The sequence below is a fragment of the Panthera pardus genome, unplaced genomic scaffold (assembly GCF_024362965.1).
Source record: "Panthera pardus isolate Hobbes unplaced genomic scaffold, ASM2436296v1 HiC_scaffold_12, whole genome shotgun sequence".
NCBI classification, from domain to species: domain Eukaryota; kingdom Metazoa; phylum Chordata; class Mammalia; order Carnivora; family Felidae; genus Panthera; species Panthera pardus.
Genome location: NW_026526677.1, coordinates 57,742,230 through 57,767,594, shown reverse-complemented (window position 1 = coordinate 57,767,594; position 25,365 = coordinate 57,742,230). Strand labels below are relative to the sequence as shown.

Here is a 25,365-nt window from a genome sequence, read left to right as displayed (position 1 = left end):
CATTCACAGAATACATAGAACGGCATTTTAAAGGGCTCTAAGTTACTAAATACTGATTTACCATGTGATTGAAAATCCTACATCCTATTCCTATTAGTTTTCTTTGTTGGCCATTGGAGAATGTTAATTGTTAAATGGGCATCATAGAATCCAAAAATGAAAATAGTACAGCATTTACCACAATGTCCTGCATTAGATAGGACAGGATACTTATGGCCCAATAGTTGATGTGGTTTCAAGCAAATGAATGAAAGCTTACCTCATTTAAAACCACTTTCAGATAAGATATTTACTCCATGGTAACTTCCAACCTGCTGAGTCAGATCACACAAAAATATAGTTTATTTTAAATGGATGGATAAAGACAGACTGTTGCAGCACTGAAAGAACTGTAATCTTATACCTCTGATAATAAAGAATTCTGCTTCACTTAGGTTTAGAAAAAGTTAGAAATTTTATTTCCACCACTTACCCAACCTAATTAATAACTTATTTTTCCAAAATCTTACAAGTAACAAGAAAAAAGATACGGCAACTTTACTACAATGATCTAGCCTCAAACACCACTGAGATATCAGTAATGAAAACAAGAAAGCAGACAGAATACAAAGCATTTTGATGTTTTACAAGAGCTAATTATAACTGTTTAGTCTTACAATCAATATTTGTAGCTATACTCACGGATCAGAACTTATACAAGCTACTATCCTGCTTTGACAATATCACAACAGGAAGAAAGCAAGCAGGCTTGGAGTCAGAGTTTAAAAGCCAATAAAATCCATACAGAAGACTCTAATAAAGTATATAGTTCCAGGGCACTTGGGTGGCTCAGTCGGTTGAGTGTCTGACTCTTGATTTCAGCTCAGGTCATGATCCCAGAGTTGGGGGATTGAGCCCGGTGTCAGGCTCTGTGCTGAGCATGGAGCCAGCTTGACATTCTCTGTCTCTGTCTCTGTCTCTCTGTCTCTCTCTCTCTCTCTCTGCCCCTCTTCCCTGCTCATGTGCACTCTTTCTCTAAAAAAAAGGAAAAGCATATAATTGAGAACCAACTGCCATATAACTCCCTTCTCAGACTCAACTAAATGCCATGATGATGTAGAATATAAGACATATTTCATAGGATATTTCATTTCAAGTATATTTAGGGCAACGATTCTAGAGCCTCTTTCCAGTTACAACTTGCTTATATAAGCAACTAATTTAATTCCAATTCAATCAAAGAGACATTTGAGTATGTTCATGGCAGGCCCTGATACACTTCCTGGGCATTTGGGGAAATCAGCATGCTAGAGGATCCCATTGATGAATAAAAACTTGGTTCTCACCCTCAAAAAGCTAATGCCAGAGAGGAAATAGGTAAGTAAACAGTCATTGTATACTACAGGTATGGCAGAAATAAGCCTAGTGTACCATGAAAATTCACAGAAGAGACTTCCAATCCTGTTTTGGACACTTATGGGAATGAAATCGGGTCAGGAAAGGATTCATAAAGATGATTTCTGGTACACAGATTTTCTTAAATGCTATACAAATCTGAAGTACTATCCTTATTAAATTATGACCTGGATTGGGAAGGTAATTCCTCTAATTACCAAATAAAAGATTATAATTTCCCCATATTCAGTGAGAAATATGTTAGTATAGAGATTCTGCAACTTAAAAATGGGTTTATATTCCAAAGGTTTGCAAAGTAGGTTGTTGGGAAAACTGAACCACATTTTCCCTAATTAACATTATTATGAAATATTGGTAGATTCTCTAGGTAGTTATATCCCCAAGCCTACTTAGCCATAATATGATAAAATGCTATTTGTGATGAAATTCTACTAATAACGATGTAGTTCAAGTGATTAACACAGAAAACTGATTTTAATATAGCTTGAACCATGGTTCTTATGCTTAAGGAAAAGCTGTTTAAAGGGATGAGAAGGATTAAATGAAACTGCTCATGTGTTTGTGCTAGGCACTTTACAAGCATTATCTAAATTTAATCCTCATAATAACCTAAGCTATACTTTCTTAACAGAAAAACAGACAAATACAAATATGAAACCATAGAAGGATATAAGTAGGGCACAAGTTCATTTTTGCATATTGTCAATAATTACAGTTTTAAAATCTCATTTCTAGGGGCACCTGGGTGACTCAGTCAGTTAAGCATCCAACTTTGGCTCAGGCCATGATCTCACAGTTCATGGGTTCGAGCCATGTGTCAGGCTCTGCACTAACAGCTCAGGGCCTATAGCCTGCTTCAGATTCTGTATCTCCCTCTCCTTCTCTGTCCCTCCCCCATTTGTGCTTTCTTTCTCTTTCAAAAAGAAACTTCAAAAAGATAAAAGAAAATCTCATTTCTATACTCCACAAATCTATGGTTTTTCCTTCCCATTTAATTCCCTACTAAATTTAGGTTGGACAATTTTAAACTATTGAAAACAATGTCATGTGTCCACTATATTAGAACATTATTCATTCATTAAATGTTTATTGAGCTCCTGGGTGCTAACCATTTTGGGGCAAGTAAATAAAACACAAAAGGAGTTTATAATTAAATTAGGAAAGATTAAACAAGTAAATCACAACATGGTTGTTAGTAGAACAGATAAAATACTGTATATACACAGCACTATCAACTGAAAGATGAACAACAATTTTATGTACCACTAAGAAAAAAGCTACCAATTAAAGTATGACACATTTCAAGTGACACTTAGAAGTCATTTTAAATTTCTTGAAAGAGCTCTTTTATACTTACATTGATTCAACATACATCACTTATGGGTATAAATAAAGGAAAATGAGAGCAAAATAAAATACTTAATAGTATTTCTAACCAACTTCTTCACACTGAGAGTCTTATTCTTTTTTTCCCCCTAAGTTTATTTATTTATTTTGAGAGAAAGAGAAGAGAGAAAGAATTCCAAGCAGCCTCCACACTGACAGCACAGAGCTTGACATGGGGCTCGAACCCACAAACCATGAGATTGTGATCTGAGCTGAAACCAAGGGTTGGATACTCAACCAACTGAGCTACCCAGGGACCCCTAAAACTAAACACCAGCTCATAAGCTGACTTAACCTTTATGTAGAGAGCTATGTTGCTTTCTGACTCAAACTTTAGAAATAATGCTTAACTCATCTGATTGAAAACCTACTCCTCACAACCATTCAGTTCTCAGTAGTTAAAAGAGTGCTCTACTTTTACCTCCAGAATTTTCTTCCAAGCTACCAACACCTATTTTACAAGTTTTGGTGCTGGTTTGTCCATACAACTCAGGAGAACCAAAATAAAGCTGTTACCTTACCAAGAGCAATTGTGAAGACACTATCATTTTAAATATGAAAAGAAATTTAAAAAAAAGTATGAATTACAGTAAATAGGTTTCCATTATCTAGCTTTATAATTTAAATGACTCTATGTATATATCATCTCTTTCTCTTTAAAAACAACTGATGCTAATATTAGCCACATTAAAATAAAATTGTATTGAAGTATAATTAACATACAATGTTATATTTAGTTTTACCCATATTTTAAGAAAATAAAGTGGAGCTTACACTGGTTAAGCAGTATGTAGTAAGGCCAGGAAGGGAATCCCAGTTTGTTGATTTAAAACCTCTATTCTTTCTACTACAAGACAGGAGAAGTACAAAAGAAATAGTATTGATATGGGATGGCAAACTGTGGCCTATAGGCAAATCCAGTCACTGCCTGCTTTTGAATAGCTCATGAGCTGAGAATGGTCTTTACATTTTTAAAAGCTGGGAGAAAAAAAAAAGTAATATTTAATGACAGGAGAAAATTACATGAAATTCAAATTTCGGTGTTCACAAAAAAAGTATTATTGGAACACCATCACATTCAATATGTATCGTCCATGGTTGCTTTCGTCCTACAACAGCAGGGCTGAGTAGCTGCTACACAAAGTGTATCGTTTGCAAAACATAAAATGGTTACTATTTGGCCCTTTACAGAAAAGTTTGCCAAACTCTGGTATAAATGATAGGTGCTATGAAAGGGCAGAAAATGGAAAGATCACTGCAGGCTGAATGGTCAGGAAACTTTCAGATCTCATTTTAAATGAACGCTATGTGCCACACGTCCATTAAACCAAATCTTATAAAAACATTTATTTAAGGGACACCTGCGTGGCTCAGTCAGTTGAGCGTCTGATTCTTGATTTTGGCTCAGGTCACAATCTCATGGTTTGTGGGATCGCGTCCTGCGTTAGGCGCTGCACTGAGAGCGTGGAGCCTGCTTAGGACTCTCTCTGCTCCTCACCCACTCATTCTCTCTCTCAAAATAAATAAACTTAAAAAAAATATATTTATTTAACTGTGCTATTGTAAAAGATGCAAAGAAATAAAAACAAAGGCCCTTGAACTCCGAAACTTTCTATTTTATTGAGGTAACTTAAAAAAAACTACCATGAAAGATAAATTATTATCTTAATTATGGTATTTGCCAACTTAAATTACCATAAAAATTATGATAGATAAATTTGGCATAACAATTTTTTAAAATGCAATACTGAGTAGTAATGCACAATAATTGAGTGGAAATGACAAAGTGTTTTAGAACTCAGAGGAGACAAGTGAATGAGCTAGAACAGTCTGAAAGAGGTTCGTGGGTTTTACAGGACTTGAAAACATGAAATCGGAGGCATTGCTAATAAAATAAACTTGGCAATTAGTAAGTGCAAGAAACATTTAGGGAACTGACATTGCCTGGAACATGACTATGGATAGCTTTTAATCGCAGACTGCTTGCTCCCTACACTTTATGGTAGAGTCACTAATGTACAGGTACCACCTCCTTGGAAAATAGTCTTCACTCTTAGACAATAAGGGATAAATTGAGCAAGGGCAGAAAAAACCAATCCTATAAAATGCAGGTCTTCCAAAAATAATTGTTAATTGACATTTATTCTCTTACAGTAATAGAACTGCTTTCAGGTTTAGAGCATCACAAAAGAAGAGATAAACTGTTAAATTTTGATAAAATAAAACCAAAACCAGGCATGAATCTTTACATAAAAGAGACTAACTGCAGGCATGAGCTTCTACCATATGAGTATTTTAAATCTCAAATTAGGACCAGGTATTTGGAAGCACTCACAACACACTTAAGTGCCGGTGCTGAAATAAAGTATACATTCTATTATTTCATGAAGTGAAACAAATTTCAGAAGAAAGGGAATGTAGGTTTAGTTATGTCATCTTAATGGAACTGGTGAGGAAATAAGACTGTTCTCATAAAATGAGGCCAAATACATCTAGGAAAGGTCAGCACTTAAATAGCCAGCATACTAGGAATCAGGGAAATTCAGACACAACCCCTACCCTTAAGAAGCTCATGGTCTTATAGACAGTCAACCAATAATTACAAGTCAGAAGGATAAGTGTTAAACTACAGAAGGCTATGAGGTCATAGAAGAGATGCAGCTTGCCTACTACATGAAGATGTCTACTAGGAGATATGACCACCACCAACAAAAATATATGATTAATTGCTAAGGAAAGAAAGGAGGGGAGAATAGGAGGAAAGAAGGAAAAAAATTCCCTACATATTTAGAGAACAAGGAATAAGAACAGTTGTATGTTTTGAGGTGAATGTCTCAAATCCAAATAGGCATAATAACTTCAACATCAACTAGGCTGCTTAAATTTGTTAAGGGAGTTATGAATGAGTCATGAGCTGCACAGTAGCAGTCCTAGTCACTGTTGTCACAAATTCTCTAGTCTAGGAGTATGTGGAAGTAAAAAACTGAAGTTTAATTGCAGTCAGCTATTTAAATCAAGGCATCACTGCTTTCAAAAAAAAATGTCTTGATTAGGAACACTTTGAAGGGAATGGAAAGATGGCAACCAGATGGCTGTCTGGGTCATGGTAGTTTGGAGTGTTCATTACTAGTGATAAGGGCATGTTATTAAAGCAGCAGACTTAAAGATTCTCAAAACTACACACTGGATTAGGCTATTAGAGATCATCTTTCTTTATGGAAGGGAAAAATTAGCTGTTTATTATGTGTCAAACAGAATTTTGAGTTCCAAAAGAAAAGTTTCCCCATTTTTTTTAAAAGTAGGCTTCAAGCCCAGTGTGGAGCCCAATGCAAGGCTTGAACTCATGACCCTGAGATCAAGACCTAAGCTGCGATCAAGAGTCAGACATTTAACCAACTGAGCCACCAAGGCACCCCAAAAGTTTCCCCACTTTATTTTTTTTAATATGTATTTATTTTGGGGAGAGCGCAAGTGAGGGAAGGGCAGAAAGAGGGGGACAGAGGATCCAAAGTGGTCTCTGTGCTGGCAGGCTGACAAGCAGCGAGCCCGATGTGGGGCTTGAACTCACGAACTGTGAGATCATGACTCAAGCTGAAGTTGGACACTCAACCGACTGAGGGACTCAAGTGCCCCAAGTGTCCCCATCTTAAAGATAAGGAAATATAGTCTCAAATGTAAAATAACTTGCCCAGAGCCACTTTCAGTAGCACTGGAGTTTGGATTTTAAACTCAAGTATGTCTGGTGTCAAAGTGGTCTTGCTACTACACCATGATAGTGAATTCTAGAAAGAGGAAAGATAAAGTGACCAGGGCCACATGACTTATTAGTGACAGAGACAGGAGTTCCACTTACACCGAGAAAAGTCCATAGCAAAGAACACACACAGACGCATGGTAGAAAAGGAGTCAGAGTAAACAACTTCAGCCTTCTCCTGTGGTTTGGACAACTAGAATTTTCAACATAACCTCTTATTCAATCATCAAAATATATTGGTAGTTATGTGCTTGGGAGTGGTTGTCAAAACTGTTGAGGAACATCTAAGTGTGGCATATAATTGGACCGCCCTTTAAATAGCACTATTAATTAAAACTTTCTTCTCTAAAGGAAACTATTTTATGACATAAAGGAGTTTTTCCTAACCAACCAGAGATGTTTTCTCAAATCTGACATCAAGTAACATAACAAGGAAGGCTCATTAAGTTTAAAAAACAACAACAAAATCCAATTATCCAATTTTGGGGACACTGAGAAGAAACAGATTTGTCAGCAATAAGCCCAGCAGCAATGGAATAAAGGACATTTACTCAGAAGTGCTCAGGTCAAGGGGCTCAAACCTGGCACATGGTGGAAAGGGAGACAAAAGAAGAGATCAATTACTTCCTATACCTCTGTTGAGTGAAAACAGAGAATTTACAGTCAAAAGATTAATCTCCCCCACTTGTTAACATTAGGCCTTGGGTTACATGCTGTTTACTGTCTACTCCAGACATTCCTGCTGCACTTCCCACCACTCTCTATTCCCTAGAAGAATTCCAAATTGTTTAGTAACTAGTGGGGAGATTTTGTTATCCTTCCTCCAGCCCAGGGGAATGAATCAGAATTGGTCTAAACCAGTCAAAGTAATCCCATTCCCAACTGCCAGTGATTGGTCTTAAAATGGACATGTAAACCAGTTCTGGACCATGAGACTTAAGGGAAAAATTGGCTGGGGAATTTCCCTTTCCAGAAAACAAAACAAAACAAAAGGCATGCTTAGCTAGGAAAAGGCCTTTGCTCCAGTTCCTTCCTTTTATTTGGAAAGATGGAATAAAGGTAAGATGAAAGTAGAGTTGCAGCAACCATCTTGCAACCAAAAGGTGACAAGAGAAGGAAAATCCAACATTAGTAAGATGGCAAAATTAAGGATGCACAGGGTCCTTACTGATATCATTGAATGACTGAATCAATGCTAGAACTTCCTATTAATAATAAATATCCTTTTGGTTTAAAGCACAATAAACTGTTAACAGCTAATAAGATTATTTCACATTAATGTAATATTGCTAACTTGAATTTGGGAAGTTTTGTAGGACTGTATTTTAAAAACAAATCTACTGAGTTTTATAATTCTATAATAAAATGGAATTTACTTACACATAAGGAATTTATCCCTAGTTTATTTTGTACATAATTAAGTGATACTACATTAGATGAACTTAGGCCAATACTTGGGATCTGAAATATTTTTCCTTCAAAAGGGATTAATACACACTGAAAGACATCATATTTCCTCAAAGACTCAACATCATAAAAATGTTTACTTTGCGTTAATTTACATATTTAATGTAATCTTAATAAAAATACTATACGGGTTTTTTTTTCTGGCACTAGTTTAGTTGATTAGAAAGCTTATTTGTATATTATTCAGCCATAAAAAAGAATGAGATCTTGCCATTTGCAACAACATGGATGGACCTACAGGGTATTACGCTAAGTGAAAGAAGTAAGACAGAGAAAGACAAATACCACATAATTTCACTAATATGTGGAATCTAAAAAACAAAACAAATGAATAAACAAACAAGAAGCAGAAACAGACCCACAAATACAAAGAACTGATGGTTGCCAGAAGGGCGGCAAATGGGGGGATGGGCAAAATGGGTGAGTGGAGTGGGAGATACAGGCTTCCAGATATGGAATGAATAAGTCACAGGGAATAAAAGGTATAGCATAGGAAATTATAGTCAATGGTATTATAACAGCATTGTATGGTGATGGATGGTAGCAATACTCATGGTGAGCACAGGGTATAGACTTGAGGAATCACTATGTGGTACACCTGAAACTAATATAACATTGTGTGTCAACCATACTTTAAAAAAAAAGTTTGTCTGTAAGAATAAGCAAGTAAAAGGAGCCAGGAAAATCTTAAAAAAGAATGAGGGAGAAGCTACCTCTACCATCTACTAAAACATACTAATAATAACTCTGTAGTTAAACAGGTAGTAGTGGCACATAAATAAAAAAGCAGGCCAGGATGCCTGGGTGGCTCAGTTGTTTAAGTGTCCGGACTCTTGACTTTGTTTGGCTCAGGTCATGATCTCAGGGTTCGTGGGTTCGAATCCCTGCTTGGGATTCAATCTCTCTCTCTCTCTCTCTCTCTCTCTCTCTCTTCCCCTCCCCCCCGCCCCTCCCTTGATGGCACACTTTCTGTTTCTCTCAAAATTAATAAACTTTAAAAAAACGTTAAAAAAAATAGGAAGACGATGGGATAAAAAAGAAAATAAACAGATCCATATCTATGTGAAAATTTGGTATTTGACAAAAACATCATTTTAATCCATGGGGAAAATGACTAATTTTTATTGAGGTGAAATTCATATAATAGAAAAAGAACGTTTTAATAAATGGTGTTACAACTGGAAAACCTGTGGATAAAGATAAAACTGGATCTATCTGTTCCTCACTTTGCACATCAAGATTAACTTAAAATGGATGTAAAAAAATGGAACCATTTTTTAGAAAAAAAAAAAAAATGAATTCCTTTATAACCTGGGTGAAGGAAATGTCTTTCTGTGATGCAAAATCTAGAAGCAGCACATGCTAGATAGATTTGAGTGCATTAAAATAAAAAAAAAAAACCTTTTTATATAGAAAATACATTATAAGCAAAGTAAAAAAGCAACTTGGAAAATACTTTTAACACTTAGAAATATCCTGAATACATAGAAAGCTTCAAAGAGCCACTTTGGAAAACAGTTTGGCAGTTTCTTAAAAAGTTAAACATAACTTACCATGCAACACAGCAATTCCATTCTTAGGTGTTTACCAAAGGGAAATCCAAACACATTTCCATACAAAGATTTATATGTGAATGTTCATAGCAGCATTATTCATAATAGCAAAACAAAAAAAAGGAAACTCAAAGTGTTCATCAACTGACAAGTAAAATTTGCTGTATCTACACAGAATATCATTCAACAATAAAAAGAAATGGTGTATTGATACATGCTACAACATGGATGAATCTTGAAAACATTATACAAAGTAAAAAAAGCCAGTCTCAAAAGGCACTTACTGGGGTGCCTGGGTGGCTCAGTCATTTCAGCATCTGACCCGTGATTTCACCTCAGGTAATGATCTCACAGTTTGTGAGATCCAGCCCTGCCTGGGGCTCTGTGTTGAAAGCTTAGCACCTGCTTGGGATTCTCTCTCCCTCTCTCTTTACCCTTCCCCCACTCGTGTGCATGCTCTCTCTCAAAATAATTTTTTTTTTAAAGGCCCCTTACTGTATGATTTCATTTATATGCCAAAATAGGCAAATCCATGAAGACAGAAAATAGAACAGTGGTTCCCAGGGGTTGGGGGAGGCAGAAGTAACCGGTAGCAGGTAAGTAGTTTCTTTATGGGATACTGAAAATGTTCTGGAATTAGTGACAATGACTGTACAGCCCTGAATATACTAAAAACTAATGAATGGTAGGTAAACTTGTAAAAGGGTGAATTGTATGGCATATGAATTTTAATTTTTTTAAAAAAATTAATTAACAAAAACAGAAATACTAGAATTTGCAACTCAGTATGTGAGCTTGAGCAAGCTTTGTCCTTTATTTCCCCATTTGTTCGAATGGCTCCTTAAAGCTTTCCCAGGAGGCCTGATATTCATTATAAATTTAAGAAGTTGAACGAAGGACTATCTAATCAGATACAGATTAATAGAATGCTTAAGGGGAAAAAGTGATATTACAAAAAATTCAAAAAAGAGCTTCTACTTCATAAAGAAGCCTTTCTCACAGTTTTCATAAAGAAGAAGCCTTTCTCATGGTTTTCAATATAAAATAATTTACTAGTTATTCTGTAAGAGCTTATGTCAGGAAGCATAAGTGCTTTTCATGTATTATCTCATTCTCATAGCACTCTAAAGTAAGCAGAGATTAAAAGGAAAAAAAAGCAAAAAAAGACTAGAAGAGGTTAAATGACTTGACCAAAGTAAATACTTAAGCTGAGCTTCAAACTCAGATCTCCTTATCACTTTAAAGACAACAATTTCTACACCAAGTTATAACAAGAACTAAAAGTAAAACAAGAACAAGAATGGACTAAAAACCCAAAGTCTAGGTTTGAATCTTGTTTCTGCCATTTGATGATTCTGTTTTTTTAGGCAAGTCAAAGAACATTCGAATTTTCTCATTAAGAGAAAATATTACCCCTTGCCCTAATTTACCTCATAAAATAATACAAAAAGGCACTAATATATACCTTCCAGTTAAAGTACTGTAGAACTGTTAAGAGATAATTACAGAAATATAGTACTATTGGTAAACCAAAACTGTGTTGAAAAATGAATGGTTTTAATAATCTATAGTCTCTCTAATGGTAACAGAATGTACTAAAGCAGTGATTTTCAAAACATACTCCTCTCAAGCACAGCAGATGCGGCAGACTAAACATTTGCGTCCCGCTCCCCCCTCCAAACCCAGATTCATGTTAAATCCTAACATCCAATGTGATGGTATTTGGATATGGGGCCTTGAGAGGTGATGAGGTCATGAGAGTACAGCCTTCATGAATGGGATTAGTGCCCTCATAAAAGAGATGCCACAGAGCTTCCTTCCCCCTTCTGCCATGTGAAGACACAGCAAGAAAAATGCCATCTATAAACCAATAAACAGTCCCCACTGGATACAGAATCTGCCGGCACCTTGATCTTGGACTTCCCAGCCTCCAGAACTATCATACATTTCTGTTGTTTATAAGCCACCCAGTCTATGGCATTTTTTGTTATGGGCAACTCTAACAGACTAAACTACCAGTTGCAAGTAGGGATCCCAAATCAGAGTAGCTCCAAAATCTTTAATAAAAAAGTTCAAAACCACTGTTTTTTGGCATCATCTACTGGCTTCTATCAAGGAACAATGAAACCAGGATTTCAGGGCTTACCCAAGAAAAACTGTTGGTGTTCTGAAAAGGGAATAGATTCTAGAGACTAAACCTAGATTAAACCCTGGTTCTGCCACATACTAGTTGGGTGACTGTTAATCTCAAGTCTGAGTTTCCTGACTTATAAACGCAGAGAAATATATACCTTGCAAGGTTGTGAACAGATTAAATAAAATAACATACAAAAAATAATAAAGTAATATACATAAAGCTATTACTACAATGACTTTCACAAGGTACCTACTTGAAAAAAAAGTACTTGCTGTTTTTACATTACCTAGTGATACTCTGGAATTACTAAGTCTAATTTGAAAAACTACATTATGGGAACTCAAGAAAAACCACAAACTCAAAACCACCCTGAATATATGAATACCTCTAAACAAGGTTTAGTGAAATTAAAGGCAAGAGATTATGAAAAACTGTTGAAAAAGTAAGTCATATAAGAGACTGTCAAATGAACAGGTCCAACCTAAAATTAAGAGATAGATGAGAGAATGGAAAAAGATGGGTACATAAGAAAAATGCAAATGAATGAATAGAAGAAGAAATAAAGAAGAATGCTTTAAAATTGATAGAAGTGAGACTTCATAAATCAAACCTGAGAAAAAAGAAAGACTGAATCCTAGAGTATTTGCAATGAAATAAGAAACACAACTCAAATTAAGTATTGCCAGGATAACAACTATGAATCCAAAAAAACATAATGGGTCTCAGAGACTCAAGTCTCAGTCTTTACTGGCCCTACCACTAGGCTTCTACTGCCTTAGTATGAAGAAGAATTGAATTTGTTTTCTTTTTCTAATTTTTTTTTTTTTTTTTTGAGAGAAAAAGAGACAAAGTGTGAGTTGGAGAGGAGCAGAAAGAGGGGGAGGGGCAGAGAGAGAGGGAGACACAGAATTCAAAACAGGCTCCAAGCTCTGAGCTGTCAGCACAGAGCCCAATGCAGGGCTCAAACTCATGAACCCTAAGATCAGGACCTGAGCTGAAGTCAGACACTTAACCAACTGAGCCACCCAGGCACCCTGAGTTTGTTTTCTTATTCACAAAAAATATTATCTCCTGCCTCTACGTTTACCTACAGAATACAGAATTCTCTGAATCGTTTCCTCAACTATACAGTGAAACCATTTCAAAGCTCTCTTTTTAGCACAGGGAGAGAGTATATTACCACTAATTTTAGACTCGGCTGAGGCCTGCCTATGTTTCAATAAGGAAATAGAAAAGAAAAATATAGGAAAACAAGCCACCTGAGGAGCACATAAAATTCACCAACACATGCTCTTCTCTTCATAATATTATAAAGAAGCATCTTCCTAAATAAGTTTATTTCCCAGAACAAGCAGTTAACAAAGAAGACCAAAGCATCTATTTAAAGAGGGTAAGTTGGAGTGCCTGGGTGTTCAGTCGGTTAAACATCTCGGCTCATGTCATGACCTCACAGTCCATGAGTTGGAGCCCCACACTGGGCTCCAGGCTGACAGTGCAGAGCCTGCTGGGGATCTTCTCTTCCCCTCTCTGCCCCTCTCCTGCTTGTGCTCTTTCTCTCAAGATAAATAAACTTAAAAAATAAAGAGGGTAAGTTACTAACAATTATACAATCTTCTAATCACCAAGTTTTCCCTTTATTTTCTTTTACTGTTTTTCTTCAGTTTTTCACCTTCAGAGAATTTGTTTTAACAAAGTGAGAGGCTGACCTCTAAATTTATCTACAGCATGTATAGTTATTAAAAACCTAATATTTTTATATATTTTTACAGAAGAGGGTTTGTGTACTAAAGGACCAAATTTTAGATTAAAAAAGGCACTAAGACATATATACCAATGATAAATGTTACATTGATTTTATACTCCAGGTAAATTTTCCCAAATAATCTGTCATGGATCAGTTTCCACATCCTCCTTATTCATGTTACAGTCTTACTTTTCTGTCTTTTAACGCCAAAACAATATCCATCTTACCTTCTACGAGGCTTTCTACCACCTCTGTCTATTATGCATCAACTACCTATCTTCTGTCGAGGTTTTCTCACTTTTCTACTGTGCATCATAGTCAGGTCTCCACTTCAATTCTTAGTTTCCTTCCCTGTTTGTTTCAACCACCACCCCCAATTCTCACCACCTCTCTATCCCACTGTTTTAATTTATAGGATTCTCCTTTCTCTTTATTCCAAGGACCTACTTTCACAGTTATGCATCTACTGTCCTCATCTCCTTTTTGATCAGTTTTTGTACATATTACTTCTTTAGAACCTAAGATTCCTCTTCTCTAGTTTTTATTCCCAGTATATCTATCAACCCATTTCTAGAATCCCAAACACACCCTGTTGGCTACCTCGTACCTATTCATTCTTTCTACCCCTTTTCTCTGTAGTCACTAGTCTGCAGAACACTATTTGATACCACAAATACCCCTGAAAACCAACTGCCTACTCAATTGTCTCTACTTTCCAGTAATTACCTCTCCCATGTTCAACTCATCCTCTCTTATACCTAAGGTACCCCCTAAACCTACACAAGCCATTCAACAACCTAAAATTCCCCAAAACTATCCCTTCAACACAGCTCCTGCCTTCCCAGTAAATGGATTTCCCCAAAATATTATAAGCAGCTATTCTCAATGCTTCATTAATTCTGAGTCTTATCAAACCAGTACATAGCTTCCATCAGACTTATTTGCCTGGCAAAAATCAACTGCCCAAATTTCCTCTTTAAGCTTCCCAGACTATATCTACAGCACTTCCATTCACGAAACCCCGTTCCCAGTCATTTCTCCATCTCTAGAGCCCATGGTCATTCTCTCAGCTCATCACTCCTACCCTTACTCCCTACCCTCACTTCTCAGAACATTCCCATTGCTCTTAACAGTCTAATTGGCTATATTCCCCATCTTTCCTTAGTCCCGTTCTCAGGCTTTCTCAATTCTCCCTTAAAAGATCTAATCTAATCAACCCCTCACTCCCTGAATCTTCCTCTTACACCTCCAAGGACACTCTCTAGAACCTTCTGCTCCCTAGTTCTCTTTCCTTCTCCAATCCTGCCTCAGGTGTTCCCACTTCCCTCAGCTTTTCTAGTATCTAGTTCTTTCCGTCTTCTTACTACTTCCAAATCTTTCCCTAGTTGTTCTCCTAAATTCCCTCAACTTTTCTGTCAGTCATTCCCCATTTTCCTCAACCTTCCCTGGCAGCTATTCCCCGACTTTTCTCACCTCTACCACCTTTCCTCAAACCTCATCCATCCCTTCTTCTGGAGGTGCCTCCTACATCTCTTAAATTACCCTCTCAGCTGCCTCAATCTTTGCCTCATTCCCTCCTTCCTTCAATACTATTTGTCCTCCAATTTCCATTGACTTGGCGCCTCCCCTAGTTCCCAAATCTACGTTCAACACCATCTAAACGTCTCCAGGCCGCCGCCAACATTCTCTCTCATCCTTAGCCTCCCCTACCGTGCCACTCTAAACGCCCAGAGACACCATTCTCCAATGGCCGGCGCCTGGCCTCTAGGGAGACGGGGTATGGGTCACGTACCCCATTCGCATCTTGGCTCCGCTCTGGCTGCCCCCGCTGCCGGGTAGAGGTGGGCGAGAGGGCAGGCGGCCGAGGTGCATGCTCTTCTCTAGGGCCGACATGAAGTGGAGGCCTCAGGTAGTCAAACAGTAGCCGGAGCTTCGTCCCACGCTAAGCGCGGCCCAACCGGTCACAGCTCGCTCCCCTAGCGACGCCCAGTGCCTTTGGACAGCACCCAGCTACCGGCAGCACCGCCCACCGCCCACCGGCTCCGTAAACTCCACCCCCTCTCCTCGGCGATTCCACCGGAAGTACGCAACAGCCGTTCACAAAGAAAGCTGGGTAACGGAGTCTACGGATCTCTCAGACCAACAGAGAACTCATCGACCCTCGCCGGAAAGACAAGCGCTCCTAAAGGCAATGCATCCTGGGCAATGAAGTCCTCAAAGGGCATATCCCTTTGCGCTTGCGCAGCTGAAGGCGACAGCTGTCAACCTCGTAGAGGTAGTGTAGCAAAGCATCCTGGGTGTTGTAGTCTATTTGCGGGAAGAAGGCTTTGGCGCCTTTCCTTTTCGCCGCTCCTTTCAGACGGTTAAGAGGAAGAGCTTTTTCTTCCTGCTTCCCAGGCTGCCCAGCGGCTCCGGTTGCCGGGGAACGCAGGCGCCTCGGGAAGGGATGGCGGGAGGTTACGGCTTGGGTGCTGGAGCCGGAGTTCAGTTGGTGAAGAAAAGCTCTGGCTCGTCATGAAACAAAGAAAAGGCCAGGGGCCTGTCGGAGCCCGTGGCCGCAAGAAGAGAGGTAACCTGAGAGACCAAAGGTTGAGGAAAGAATAATAAGGTGGAGTTGGGAGCAAGGTGTAGAGAATTCCAGGGAGACTCCCCCACCCGCCTGTAAAAAGGGAGGGAGAGAAGTAGGAAGGGGGAAATAACCAAGGAATCTGAAGGTTAGAGAGGGCAGTTACCCCTCCAGCGAAAGGGAAGGAAATAGGTACTGAAGTAGGGGGTCAAAGCGGACTAATAAATGGGGCGAGGTGAGGGCTAAAAGGGTGCAGGCAGGACGCTTCTAAAGAAAGGAAATAAAAAAATTCCAGGATTTTAAAAAAACTTTTTAAAGGGAGGTGTAATTGACATGTAACATTATCTTAGCTTCAAGTTGTACAATTGTTTAGATATTCCCGTATATTTGCGAAGTGATCAAACAGTACGTCTAGTTAGCATCCATCACCGTACATACTTACTAAAAGTTTTTTTCATGTCATGAAAACTTTTAAGATGTACTCTTTTAGCAACTTTCAAATATACAGTGCACTATTAACTGTAGTTCACTGTGCTGTACTTTTACATCCCTGTGACCTAGGAGTACTTTTGATAGCAAAGTTAAATGTGTGTGTGTCTGTGTGTGGGAGGGTATATAGCTTTGGAGTTCCACACGTACTGAAAGAAACATAAGTTGGAGAGGTGGTATGTCAGTAATTCTAATTGGCAAAGATCATGTTGTATGCATTACTGTAAATGTTAGTTGAATGAGCCAAACAAACATAAGACAGTCATGAAGTATGAAGGGCTACAGGCAGGAGTTGGGAAAGATAGTTGTGGAGGAGAGAAAAAGAAAGTGGGGAGTGACAAGGTGAGGTAGAGTGCAGGTGAAGGCATGAGGATCTTTGAAGGATCTGAGAGGATGAAAGAGTGTGTAGCAAGAGAAGGTCTTTAGATTGAGGACTCAACCTACTGTCTGAGAACGTATCTCATCCAAGCTTTTTAAAGATAACTAAGGCAGTTTTGAGGCAGTGACTTTTCCTGCAAAGAATGATGGGAGGATATGAAATAGAAGCACAGATGTATTCAATGCTAGTGCTCCCTATGTCAAACAGTCAAGCATATTTGGTTGATAGGAGGAAAATAAAAATTGAAATAACATAAGAATGCCCTTCTTGCTATACCATCTATATATGCAGTAATGCTCATATACACACCTGTGTATTATTTTTATATTGAAACTACTTATATGTAAAGATTATGGTGGGTCTTTTTCAGCTGTAGAGAGCAGAGAAGGTGTTCGCTTTAGAAATCCAAAAACTTTTATATAGATTTCTTGATCTGATATACTCCAGTATATTTTCTTGTTAGGCATGACCACTCTCTGAGGGAAAAGAGGAATAGGAAGGTGTGTGTAATATAGGAATGGTTTCTTTTTTTTTTTTAAGTTTTTAATTTAATTCCAGTATAGTTAACATACAGCGTTATATTAGTTTCAGATATACAGTATAACGATTCAACAATTCTATGCATTACTCAGTGTTCATCATAAGTGTGCTCTTTAATACCCATTACCTATTTCACCCACCCACCGCTCCCCCACCTCTCCTCTGGTAACCATCAATTTGTTCTCTACAGTTAAGTCTGTTTCTTGGTTTGTTTCTCTTTTTTTTTTTCCTCCTTTGTTCATTTGTTTTGTTTCTTAAACTCCACATGAGTGAAATCATATGGTATTTGTCTTTCTCTGACTTATTTTGCTTAGCATTATACTCTCTAACTCCATCCATGTTGTTGCAGATGGCAAGATTTCATTCTTTTTTATGGCTGAATAATATTCTATTGTATAGATATAAAGGAATAGTTTCTTAAATTTCTTCTAAATCATGGTTAGGAGATAACTATGAATGGAAGACCATCAGGGTCATTAAAGGAAAGTTTTATAGAAAGTCATAATTAAATGCCTTGTTTACATTTATTATCTGTCTGAAATCAGAAGCCAATAAATATTATAAAAGCCAATGAATATTATGAGCCCAGTGCTGGAGTAAAAAATAATGGCAGAATCTGAAGATGATAGTGTCTGTCTTCAATGACTGAATGATGTTGGCCGGAAAGAAAATACAAAATTTAAGGTGGTCTTTATTGAAACGCTTAATCATTTGAGCATTGAATGAAGGGAGGAGTTATTGCTGTTTCATGTTTAGTGATGGTTTTAAAGTAAGAGAGGTAGAGCTAACATATCTTAAAACCTGAACTTTGCAACAATAAACAACAGTACTTGGGAGAAAAATTTCAACTACTTCTGAGATTTTAAAAACCTATCTACTGTATCATTACGTTTGTATTTTTAAAATGGTATCTTTTTTTTATTGAGGTATAGTTGCACACAATGTTATGCTAGTTTCAGGTATACAACAGTGATTCCACAAGTCTATATGTTATACTGTGCTTACCACAAGCATAACTGTTATCTATCCCCATACAACGCTATTACAATACCATTGACTATATTCCTTATGCTGTACCTTTTATCCCTATGATTTATTCATTCCATACTTGGAAGTGTGTGTCTCCCATCTCCCTTCATCTATTTTGCCCATCCCCCTTCCCCTGTCCCCACTGGTGACCGCCTGTTTTTCCTTTGTATTTCGGGATCTGTTTCTGCTATTTTTTAAGATTCCACATGTAAGTGAATTTGTCTTTCTTTGTCTTATTTTACTTAAGCATAATACTCTGTAGGACCATCTGAGTGGTCTCAAAGGCAAGATTTCATTCTTTTTTTTTTCTTAATATTTATTTATTTTGAGAGAGACAGTGCAAGCGAGGGAGGGACAGAAAGAGAGCGGGAGACACAGAATCTGAAGCAGACTCCAGGCTCTGAGCTGTCAGCACAGAGCCTGACATGGGGCTCAAACTCACGAACTGCGTGATCATGACCTGATCATGACCTGATCATGATCTGGTGGCCACTTAACTGACTGAGATACCCAAGCGCCCCTTTGTCCTTTTTTATGGCTGAGTAATAACCCATTGTGTACGTGTACCACCTCTTCTTTATCCATTCATCTATCAGTGGACACTTGGGTTGCTTCCACACCTTGGCTAGTGTAAATAATGCTGCAATAAACATAGGGGTGGATATATCTTTTCTCGTTAGTGTTTGAATTTGGGGGGTAAATACCCAGTAGTGGAATTACTGAGTCATATGGTATTTCTATTTTTAATTTTTTCTAAATTTTTAATTGTTTCTTAATTTCTTTTGAGAGAGAGCACTCATGCATAAACTGGGGAGGGGCAGAGAGAGAATCCCAAGTAGGCTCTGCTGACAGCGCAGAGATTATGAAATCATGACCTGAGCCGAAATCAAGACTCAGGTTCTTAACCAACTGAGCCAACCAGGAGCCCCTATTTTTAATTTTTTAAGGAACCTCTGTATTATTTTCCATAGTGGCTACACTAATTTACATTCCTCCCAGTGGTTCATGAGGGTTCTTTTTCCTCCACATCCTGGCCAACACTTGTTATTTCTTGTCGTTTTGATTCTAGCCATTCTGACAGGTGAAAGGTGATATCTCATTGTGGTTTTAATTTGCATGAAATGATAGCTTTCAATTAAAGAGGAGTTTGTTTTCACATGTTTTAAGCTGGTATTATGTTCTTTACTTACAATAACTTGAATCAGACCCTGAATATGAATTAGTTATCAAAGTGGTTTAGGTGGGGGTGCCTGGGTGGCTCAGTCAATTGAATGTCAAGTCCAACTCTTGATTTTGGCTCAGGTCATGATTTCATGGTTTGTGAGTTGGAGCCCTATCTCAGGCTCCACGCTGATGTTGTGGAGCCTGTTTGGGATTCTCTCTGCCCCCCTCATGTGTATGCTCCCTCTCATTCTCTCTCTCTCTCTCTCTCTCTCAAAATAAAATAAACTTAAAAAAAAAAAAAGGTGGCTTAAGTGACTCGGTAAGTTATTCTGTGGTTTGGTTTGCTCTTTATAGGATAAATGTTCTCCTGGTAGAGACTAATATTTGTGTGTGTTCTCATTCAAAAAGCAGATTATATGTTTCTATATTTAGTCTGAATTTTGACTTAGTGTTTTTGGATTCCTCCACAGGTTTGAGTGACATTTCTCCATCTACAAGCCTTCCACCTCTGGTTGAAGGCCAGCTACGCTGCTTTCTGAGACTTACTGTTAATAAAGTCATATGGAAGATTGCAAAGCCTCCCACTTGTGTACTTGTCCGAGTGAGATGGTGGGGAGAAACATCAGATGGAACCCTTTTTTGTCCCAGGGACGCATTGCAGACTGAACCAAAAGCTGTCAGAACAACTACACGTTATGCTGTTCGCTGTGGTCCAAAGCAGTTTACCTCTTATCTAACTGGTATGTTTTTGTCTTATCATTTCAGCTTCAGGCCTAATAAATGTATGTTATGTTGTTAGCAAAGGGTATTATCGTGTACATAGTATCTATGGCATTGTTAATTATTAAGTGAAAGAAGTTTTATAATAGCCGCCATTTATTGAGAGTATACTATGTGCCAGCAGTTGATACATATTGTTTCTAATCCTTAATAACCCTACAAGAAAAATATTTCCTGTGTTTTATAGGCAATGAAACTGAGGTGTAAAGATAAAATGAATACTCTCTAAGGTTACATAGTTGATAAGTGGCAAAACTAGGATTTGAACCAGTTTCGGTCTGATGCCAAAACTCATGCACTTTTCACTACCCCATGCTTCTTTAGTAGTAACTGTAGTCTCTGCTCTGGGACTCATGTTAAAGGAAGAAAGGGATAGATAGATAGATAGATAGATAGATAGATAGATATGTCTATGTATAAACTTTACTAAAAGTACAAGATAATACATGGTAAGTGAGTGGTTTAATGAACTAGTAATATAGGTTTTCATGGAAGGGAAGGATCCCTTTTTAATATTTATTTTTGAGAGAGAGAGAGAGAGAGCGCACCCATGAGCAGGGGAGGGGCAAAGAGAGAGAGGGAGAGAGAATCCCAAGCAGACTCTGTGCTAACAGCACAGAGTATAACATAAGGCCCAATCCCATGAACTGTGAGATCATGACCTGAGCTGAAATCAAGAGTCAGACACTTAACTGACTAACCCACCCCAAGAAGGGGTCCCATTACAAGAAACCAGGAGACAAGATTTCTTCATTTCTGTTCAAAGAAAGCATTCTAAATCTACTATGTTATTTCTGTATTCAGGTCAGGCTTTCCCATAAACACATTTTGGATGGTGGGTTATTTATCAAATCAATCCGTTTCAAGTAAAAAAAAAAATCAGGTATCATGTAAACATTGTTGGGCTAAGAATACTGGAGAATCAGAGGTTAATTAAAGGTTAACTTGTCCCTAAGAAGCTTATATTCTATTAAAATTTTTTTGAAAATATCACAATATAAAGAACAAAACATTTGGTCATTCTAAAGATATATATTGAACTCTTAGCATATGCTAGACATTGTGCTAGGCACTGTGGGGAATTACAAAAATGAGTCAATTTAATCAGAATGGTATCTAATTCTAACTAAATTCACAGAGTAGTTTAGTTACAATACTAGGTAGGAAATGTTAAGTACTGTTATAGGATACTCACAAATAATCTGGGTACTATAAGCCTAATTTAACAAATGAAGAGTGGTTAAAAATTCTTTAGTAAGAGAGGTGCCTGGCTGGCTCAGTCAGTTAAGCGTCTGACTGTAGATTTTGGCTAAGGTCATGATCTCACCATTTGTGAGATCGAGCCTTGTGTAGGGCTCTGCACTAACAGCACGGAGCCTGTTGGGATTCCCTCTCTCTCTCTGTCTCTCTCTCTCTCCCCACCGACCCTGCCCCTCCCCTGCTTGCTCACCAGATCTCTCTCTCAAAATAAATAAATAAACATTAAAAAAATGTTTTCAGTAAGAGAGAAAATATCTATTAATATGATAGCAAATCACACATTTATTTGAGCATCCTGCAGTATGATAAAGAATGCATTAGACCTGACATTTGAACTTTAGATTGGTGTTATCAGCTGTGGGATTTGGGGAAAGTCCCTTCCCATTTCTGATCCCCCTTTCCCTCATCTGTTAAAAGTGGCATCAGATAGCTGCCCTTTCACTTTGTTTTTTCATGAAGAGCCTGGTTGAATGAGAAGAACAAGGGCTTTGAAGTCAGTCTTGAATTGGAACTCTGGCTTCAGGATTGGATGGCTGTACAATGCTGAGATGTTCCTTAAGATCTTGGAGCCTCAGTGTCCTATTAGTTAAATGAGGATAATAGCACTTACCGGCAGGAATTATTGAAAAGGTTAAATAAAAAAATTTTTGTGAACTGATTGGTCCAGTACCTGGCACATTGTAGGTGTGAGTCTTGTAAAAATGTAAAGTTTTTGGCACTGTAGGGAATACAGAAGCTTTAGACGTAATCTCTGGTCAAAAGGATCAGTTGAAAAAAACAAAACTGGTACATATGAAATAGTAGTGACCAGTGGCAAACAATAAGTAATTAAATGTCTGATTACTTGGTGCATATAGTAAGTACTAAATGAATATTCCATAATATTATCATAGGAACTTGAGAATCATAACTTAAGAACTCACTATCATAAGTTCTCAGGAAACCAGAATCCTACTTCTGTTGTGTACTAACTAGCTGTTTGAATTTAAGCAAGCATTTAATCTTCCTGTGCCTTAATTTTCCCCTTATTAAATTGAAGGAGTTAACCACCAAATGAGCCAATAATAAAATTTTATAAATCTAGTTAAGAAAGAAGCTTTGTTAAAAAAAAGAGGTTAGAGTGGGAGAGAGCCAAAGCATAAGAGACTCTTAAAAACTGAGAACAAACTGAGGGCACCTTTTGGGATGAGCACTGGGTGTTGTATGGAAACCAATTTGACAATAAATTTCATATATTGAAAAAAAAAAGAAAGAAGCTTTGTTGAAGGTAGGATTTGAATAGTAGTTGGATGAGGTGAACCTTGTAAGTGATGGCCCAGCTATGGACATAAGTATGATGTGTTTATTAGAAAATGAAGACATAAGAGATCAAACATTAGTTCACATGAATATATGCTCTAACTGAAAACTTGGAAAAGTGTAACTATTTCTTAAGCTATGTGGTAGGTATTTGTTTCTTTATTCTTTTATGTACTCTTTTATATGCATATTTCATTTAAAAGAAAGAAAAGTGCATGGTTCTGGAAGCCACGAGGAAGCAGCCTGGTGGCCAGCCTGACAAAGCCCACACTGGGCCCCAATCATGAGTGGCCACCACTAGGCTTCAGGAAGTGCTAGGTTCATCAGAGCCCTTCTTCTCACCTCCTCTTCTCTACGTAGACTAGGCAGGCTACAGCAAACAGAAGCAGTTGAGTTCTTTTATATCAAAACAGCAAAACACCAAAGAGGAAGTTGAGAGAACTCCACTCTTTCTATTATACAAGCCTTCCTGACACCTGTAACCATGTGCCTTGCACCAAGGGGAAAATAAACTCCAACCTGCCAGTTGGAAAGAAAGAAAGAAAGAAAGAAAGAAAGAAAGAAAGAAAGAAAGAAAGAAAGAAAGAAAGAAAGAAAGAAAGAAAAGGAAAGAAGAAAGAAAGAAAGAAAGAAAGAAAGAAAGAAAGAAAGAAAGAAAGAAAGAAAAAGAAAAAGAAAGAAGAGGGGCGCCTGGGTGGCTCAGTTGGTTAAGAGTCCGACTTCGGCTCAGGTCATGATCTCTCAATTTGTGAGTTCATGCCCCGCATCGGGCTCTGTGCTGACAGCTCAGAGCCTGGAGCCTGCTTCGGATTCTGTGTCTCCTTTCTCTCTGCCCCTCCCCTGCTCATACTCTGTCTCTCTCTGTCTCTCAATAATAAATAAATGTTAAAAAAATTTAAAAAAAAGAAAAAGAAAGAAGAAAATGTATAAGGTAAACTAATGAATATATTGCCACAAATTAGTGTGAAACATGAATAGGTCCAGGTTGAAAAGAGCAAGGCAGTAAAACAGAGTATATTAATTCCTCAAGTAAGGATAATTTATAGGAACAAGTGAAAATGTTAGCATTTTACAGTTTATAAAATACTTTCAAGTCCAACATCTTCTTTGATGTTTAAAACAATCCTGTGTAGTAGGTAGGGTGGTTTGTTTTATTCCTTTCTTTGTATCTATTTTACCTTATTCCAACGGGAAGTTAGGACAATTACAAATACATGTTAACGACAGAAAGATTTTTTTTAATACATAAGAAAATATTTACATTTTAAATCATTAAAAACTTTTTGTTTAAGGTAAATGAAAATACAGTAGGAGGAATGAGAGGAAGCCCCTGGGATTTACTACTATGCAGGCAGTGGGTATTCTCATTTTCTGATGAATTTGGGTTTCAGAGTTTAAAAGTGACACACCCAGGGTCACCCTAATGCCAACCCTGATAGTAGGTGCATGTTTTATTTGAAAATAAAATAATTTAAGTAAAAAAGTTTTCTCATACATACCCACCTCCAAAGAAAAAGAAAGTAAATGAAAAATATCTGTGTATGTTATAATTGTTTCTGATTAGATATGGCTGTGCTGGTGCTGGAAGTAATCACCAAGCTTGATCATCTTCCAATTGGTAGAGTTCAGATCAGTGGACTAGCTCAGCTTTCTCCAACCCATCACATCAATGGATTTTTTACCATTGTTTCACCAACATCTAAGAAACTTGGAGAACTCCAGGTAAAAATATTTTAATTCTTTGCTGCGTAGAATAAAATTTTTTCAGTACAAGTAGTTGAGTCTGTTTGTAGAATGGATAGGTACATGACTCCCATTTATCATGGTAATTCCCACTTCATGCCTTTGTTCGTGTTTTTACCCAGTCTTTTTTTTTTTTTTTTTTTAATATAATTTGTTGTCAAATTGGCTTACATATAACACCCAGGGCTCATCCCAACAAGTGCCCTCCTTAATGCCCATCACCCATTTTCTCCTCTTCCCCACCCCCCCATCCACCCTTAGTTTGTTCTCTGTATTTAAGAGTCTCTTGTGGTTTGTCTCCCTCCCTCTCTGTTTGTAACTATTTTTTTCCCCTTCCCCCCCCCCCCCATGGACTTCTGTTAAGTTTGTCAAGATCTACATATGAGTGAAAATATGATACCTGTCCTTCTCTGACTGACTTATTTCACTCAGCATAATACCTTCCAGTTCCATCCACGTTGCTGCAAATGGCACCGTCTTTATAATGTATCTTATCCAAATCCTCTTAGTGCTTTACTACCCATCTGAAGTGCCAAGAGTCCTTCACAGCTCCTACTGCATTCATTCTTCTCTGTACTCTTTATTAAATTTATGACATTAATTGTATAATCATTGTTTGGTTACAATCCTATACAATCTCTAAAATTATGTACTAGTCATTTCCCTTTAATTCCCTTTCT

At 37.6% G+C, this 25,365-nt stretch overlaps 2 protein-coding genes across 8 annotated transcripts in view; one reads left to right on the top strand and one right to left on the bottom strand.

The window, feature by feature from the left end:
* Positions 1-15,498, bottom strand: part of PPME1 (protein phosphatase methylesterase 1) — an 88,044-nt gene extending 72,546 nt beyond the window's left edge. The window contains exons 1-2 of one of the 2 annotated variants that reach the window (XM_019449794.2): positions 15,229-15,271; positions 260-311 (exon numbers count right to left, since the gene is read on the bottom strand). In XM_019449794.2, the coding sequence (XP_019305339.1) occupies positions 260-264 (5 nt within the window). In that variant the 5' untranslated portion in view covers positions 265-311; positions 15,229-15,271. Of the gene's footprint in view, positions 1-259; positions 312-15,228 lie in introns of both variants that reach the window. The other variant, XM_019449793.2, reaches the window with a different exon arrangement.
* Positions 15,499-15,747: 249 nt separating this feature from the next.
* Positions 15,748-25,365, top strand: part of C2CD3 (C2 domain containing 3 centriole elongation regulator) — a 144,331-nt gene continuing 134,713 nt past the window's right edge. For all 6 annotated transcript variants that reach the window (XM_053900079.1, XM_019449792.2, XM_053900080.1 and 3 more), the window contains exons 1-3: positions 15,748-16,005; positions 20,074-20,343; positions 24,507-24,664. In XM_053900079.1, coding sequence (XP_053756054.1) covers positions 15,951-16,005; positions 20,074-20,343; positions 24,507-24,664 — 483 coding nt within the window. In that variant the 5' untranslated portion in view covers positions 15,748-15,950. The remainder of the gene's footprint in view (positions 16,006-20,073; positions 20,344-24,506; positions 24,665-25,365) is intronic.